General features: G+C 31.4%; 1 protein-coding gene across 1 annotated transcript; it reads left to right on the top strand.

The window, feature by feature from the left end:
• Positions 1-1,570: 1,570 nt before the first annotated feature.
• LOC136753127 (eotaxin) lies at positions 1,571-5,232 on the top strand. The gene is made up of 4 exons (XM_066708976.1): positions 1,571-1,836; positions 3,969-4,089; positions 4,459-4,526; positions 4,633-5,232. The coding sequence occupies exons 1-4, from the start codon at positions 1,761-1,763 to the stop codon at positions 4,656-4,658; spliced, it is 291 nt and encodes a 96-aa protein (XP_066565073.1). The 5' UTR covers positions 1,571-1,760; the 3' UTR covers positions 4,659-5,232.
• The last annotated feature ends 535 nt before the right edge of the window (positions 5,233-5,767 follow it).

Raw genomic sequence — 5,767 nt, 5'->3', positions numbered from 1 at the left:
ATGAATTACAATTAAGAAGGATTAAAAATGTTGTTATTCATACCAAATATTTTTCCCTTTTAGAAAACGCCTGCAAACACAACCAGACCAGTAACACCACTTTCCTAACTGCTGAAGAGGACTTCAAATATTTAGTTAGCCCTGATATTACAAAGATCAGTTAACTGTTAAATTAAAATGTGTACTGTTGTATCTGGGTGATACAAGACTATGGATACTTAATTTATAATTGTATTGTTTTTAAGTTATTGTTTAGAGTTGTAATTTAAATGTATATGCAAGTAATATTAGATTTGACACAGAAGTGCTTGCATGGGTGATTCAATTTAATTGTAATGCTTTTTTACAATTGTCATATTTGTATATTAATTGGACGAATTAATTATTGTGCAGTAAAATGTATTTAAAAGCAATGTTATTTATTTTGTATAAATCGGGATATTTATTTTTTAAATAATATTCTGTGTTGGTGTATGATGATTTTCTGTCATTAAAAAAGTACAGCAAATAAGAAATTAATATTATTTTTACCTAGAGCCTCAATTCAAATATGGTTGGTATTGGTAAATCAAACATGAAACATGAAAAAAAAGGATCAAATTCACTGCACAAAGGTCTTTTTTTTTGGCAAAATGCAAATGATTGCTATTAAAGTTCTTATGAAAAATGTATACCACATTTTTCAGGAAGGAACTATTGAGCAACAGAATGGGTGTTTTAATTCAGCATGGTGGCATGACAGGTCAAACGCCTTCATGATTTTCTTTTGATTGCCTAGTTACACAAAATTTCCAACTGCAATAAATGCATTTCCACAGACAGGCTGTTTTTACACCCAGGCTTGTTTTATATATAACACATTTATTACAGTGCTATGCTAAGGTTTCTGTTTCTAAGAAATGAAACCATCCTTGGTCAGACTTACACAGGGTCAGTATGACTAAGTGTGGTTTAAAGCTGGGCTTTACTGGTATGTTAATTAATTCAGTTGCAGTATAAGATTCAAATAGTGTCTTTGGGTCAATTATAAAATGTAAATGAATGCAGGCTGAATATTAGATGAAATTGCCTGTTAGATTAGGTTATGTAAACTTTCTTAATTTTATTCCATATTACATAAACCCATACTTGGTCTTAATGCCTGCCTGTGAATACCACAGAAATTATGCTGCCTTACATACTACATAATATCTACTACAGTGAGTATCAAGTTAATTTGAATATATTTCAAAGCCATTTAAAAAAAAGACATGCTATTTTATAGTGTCACGCTCTCTGACTGGGGATCTGTTAACCTTTAACCTACTTATTGTTTTCAACTTTAATACAAGTGTCACCTCAAGATACATTTTATTCCACATTTTATTCATTTATCTTTTGAGCTTTTTGATGTATACAAAATGCATTCACTTGAAAGGAAATTTCTAACTATGAATATGGGTGCCTTAATTTGCTCAGATGTTATATGTCTAGACGTGGTACATGACAGGAGGAGGGGATTATTTTAAGCACTTGTGACACTAATGACAAAGTGTGAAAAGTGTCTTGGAAACCAGGCGTCCAAGCCACTTTTCACACCTTGTCATTGCAGGAAGAAAAAAATCAACTTTGCATGACGCACATGTGTCCTGTGTAATTTCTAGTTAATTTATTTTTATTTTCCATGCCATATATTGCATTCACATAAAGCAAATAAAACCCACTACTCCCTACTATCTACTGCAAAATAACAGTTTGAGCTGCTGAAAGAATCAAAGAAAATGAACTGGCGCAACAAGCTTTTCACCTTCACAGTGATCTGTGTGGTTGGATACATAACTGTAGTATCTGGAAATTGTAAGTATTATTCTTGAATGAAAAACAAAGCTATAATGTATTTACAGCTGTTACAGTACATGACAAGAACAAAATGTAGAGGTTTTGGCAATGCTTCATCATTAAAGAGAGAATAATGAACTCAACTCAACTGGCATACTATGATTTAAATGTTAACAAATGTTTGATAGATAATGAATATCACCTTGATGCTATAAGGTTAAGATGAAAAAATAAATTATGTTGATGGCTTATATCTATATTTGCATTATTTAGGGGAAATAGCTGCCTTTAATTTAGTTCAACTCAAAGTGTTACTTTAGTATTTAAGTAAGGAATTAAGTAAAATGTGTTTTGAATTGAATATCTACTATTGAATATATTTACTAAGATGTATGCATATCAAACTCAGTTAGAAAAACTAGTTTTTCAGTAATTAGAAGGTGCTGGTGTTGTGGTTTTTGTCCAGTCCAGATATTATGTTAGATCAGTTTTAGAGTAAAGACCTACTTTAAGTGTCTATGAAATCCCCTCCAAAGAAATAACCTGTATGCAATGCAAGGACTTGATAAAGAAAACTAAGAGTCAAACTAGCAAAAGAAAAACAAGCGCATCACAAAAATAACACACAGGCTGATAACTACTTTTAGAATATAGTTCAAATACTTCAGTGTTAAAAATATGCTGATGGGTCGCAGCTACATAGAAATAATTATCCTCACTAGATCATCGCTAAACCACAACTGCACATATTGGGGGCTTTATATTGTAGTTATATATTTTGAGATACAAACAACTGCAAGTTATTCATGTTAAGATTATCCCATTCACTAGTACTACAACCACCTTTACACAAAGATTTGCAAAAACAAACTAAATTTGATAACAGAATAAAAAATATCTATATCAAACTGTATCATTGCTATTTTTATAATAAAAAGACACAAATCAAGATTTGAGAGCAGAATCTTTGCTGGACTTATTTAATTATGCAGATTGAAACAAATTGGTAAATCTTTTGAACTGGCGGTGCTGATGGAAACTTGCCAAGGACCGCCGATGAATATGGTCATCAGAAATGAATACTTTGTAGGGCGCATTTTCATTTCGCTGGAAAATAAATCAGCTGCGATGACATATGGTAAAATTATCTCTTGCCCCATCCGGCATGTAGCAAAGAAGCCTGTCTGACAGAATTTAGCACCTGTGTTGGGCAGTTGGGTGGTCCCTTATGTCAGATCTTATCTGAACTTGGAGTGGTCTCTTCATTTTGTTTCTGGATATGCCAGCAAAGCTTCTGTTCTCTTCTTCCCATCTTCTAAGAGGTCTTTGTCTTGGTAATTTTTTATCTATAGGATCCATTATATAACTTCTCTAGTCCTTCCTTGGTCTGATTTTTTTGCAATGTGTTTGCTTGTTTCCATTTTCACATTTTCACTCTTTCAATGGTGTGTTATATATACTGTATATAAAAGTAGATGTATGGTTATAAAACATGCACAAAGACCTGCTAACACAGTACAGTTCTAAAAACAGTACCATCTTGATCGTTACGCCTATCATTTCCTGTAAAGTGCACACTTTGATGAAGTGCTGTACGAGAAGAGGAAATGAGGTTGTGAACATTGTGCATTGCTCTCCAAAATTTTCTTCCTTCACCATTATAATGGCATTTATGACAATTGGTATTGCTGCAGTGCTGGCAGCTCCATGTAATTACTGCACACTATAATAATCCAGAGCTCAAATATTGTCTTCATTTAGTAATGATGGACAGAGACTTTTTTTTTCAAGATTTTAACTGCTCCTTACATAATCCAAAAGTGACTTTCCTAGTCATAAGATTCTCAAATGAATACTGTATTATGCAAATCAGGATTCAAATCATGAGGATGTATTTATGTACTCTTTAATTTAAATAAATAAATAGTTGGTACTGTGCACTGATTCACTATCTTCCTAAAACAAACACAGCCTATTTGTAAAAATCTGATAATATATTTTCGTTATTATTTTTACTCATCAACTGTGTATCAAAGGGTTCATCTGCATTTAAGATTGCTTGAAATCAAACAATCTTGACTCTTCCTATTTTTAACAGGAATATAATTTCACTGAAACCTAAAAACTGATTGTGATAAACTTTGTTTCAGATCGTCGTCCAACTAAAGTTACCACCCGTTGCTGTGAAAACGTATCCAAGGCACTGATTCCCTATGCCATCACTGGCTACATAAGGCAGAACCCCCTGAAACCCTGCGTAGATGCGGTGATGTGAGTGTTGACCTTTTGATGTGGTTCTGCTCTGAAGTTACAAACTTCCATAATACTGAGAGATAACTATACTTTACTGACGAATGAGAATAGTCATTTTTCTAAAGTTGCTAAAAAATAATCTCCTTATGTGACTTGTTAAACTTTACACACAACACTAAATAATTATTGCAGATTGGATTTTAGCAAATCATGGAAAATGTAATTATGGGGTTGTAACACACAATGTAAATGTACCTTGGACTAAATTGAGCAAGATTGTAAAATGCGATTTGGAGCTATAAAATATCAAAACCTACTCTGAGAATGAGCTATGTCATTGTATTTGATGAAAGGAAGGAATATTCATTTGATATGATATTTCTTTAGATTTTACACTGAAAAAGGAAAAATATGTTCCGATCCAGAAGCTCGCTGGGTGCAAAGGAAAATTAAAGGTAAAATTATCATTAATTAACTAATTTACTGTTTATTTGATGTATTTATGTGAGAATAACAATGGTGATTTTATTAAAGATGTCTCCTTTTTCCCTTTTTCTCTAGAGCTGACAAAGACAACAGTGAATTAGGGTTTCAACATTTCAGGCTTATTCAAGCAAACATTTCCCTGTTTTTCTTCTATATTAAAAGTTTAAACTTTGTATTCTCTATTTATAATCTGCTCGTATACAATTTGTATTGTTATTTATATATGGATTATACTTCTACTATATTAATTTATCTTCTAGCATTAGCAAGCATTTTGCTATTATAGTTTTATTTGTTAAAATACAAAAATGCATTAACCTGAATACTGTGAAAAGGTTTGTTTTTGTCAACAATAAAAAATATTACAGACATTTCCATTTTTAAACCAGATAAGAAAAGGGCTGTTATTATTCAGGTTGGCATACTAACAATTATAAATTCAGGCAGTCAAATACCAACTGTTTCAGTTCAGTCTATGGACGGATTTTGGCACAAGATTATTCATTGCTTGACACATATATATTACATTTTAATATAGAGTTGTTTGTACTAATTAATTTAATAAAAATAAAAATGAAAGGTACTAAGGCTGCAATCAAAACTTTGATACACCTGCTGATTACAAAGTGTAACTCAATACTAGGTGGTGTTTTGTGTGTGTGTGTGTGTGTGTGTGTAGAAGAAAGAAGCTTCTGACAAAATCAAAAAGATTTCACAATTAGCTTTTTAGTCAAATTTAAGATTTAATCCCAGCTTCAATTTAGAACAGATACTCTATCTATTTACATTATTGAAATAAGATAAAAAGTTTTCTACCATATGTTTTGATTTGTACTCTTTTATATTTGTATAACATTACTGAACTTGACTAATATATTGAATAGCAATACTATTTTAAGGGGAAATAAATATTTATTGGGGAAATTGCTTTATTACAATGATAAATTTTGAACTATCATTTTTATCATTTATCATTATTTCTCTGTAAAGATTCGGAAATATCTATTATTACTTAAATAAAATCTGTAATAAAACTGCCCATGGTCTGGTTTCATGATTTTGTCTAGCATTTCTGTGTTTTGTTTGTGTCTTTCTGTATTTTTTTCAGATAATACATAACTTGACTGATGGATTTATCCAACTGAAATGGTGCTAAAGTTATTGAAGTGTTTATTAATATCCTTTTGAAACTTTTCACAATTCGCACACA

The sequence above is a fragment of the Amia ocellicauda genome, chromosome 7, assembly GCF_036373705.1.
Source record: "Amia ocellicauda isolate fAmiCal2 chromosome 7, fAmiCal2.hap1, whole genome shotgun sequence".
Classification (NCBI taxonomy): Eukaryota; Metazoa; Chordata; class Actinopteri; order Amiiformes; family Amiidae; genus Amia; species Amia ocellicauda.
The sequence above is the reverse complement of the archived record's forward strand: the minus strand, read 5'-3'. Positions and strand labels throughout refer to the sequence as shown.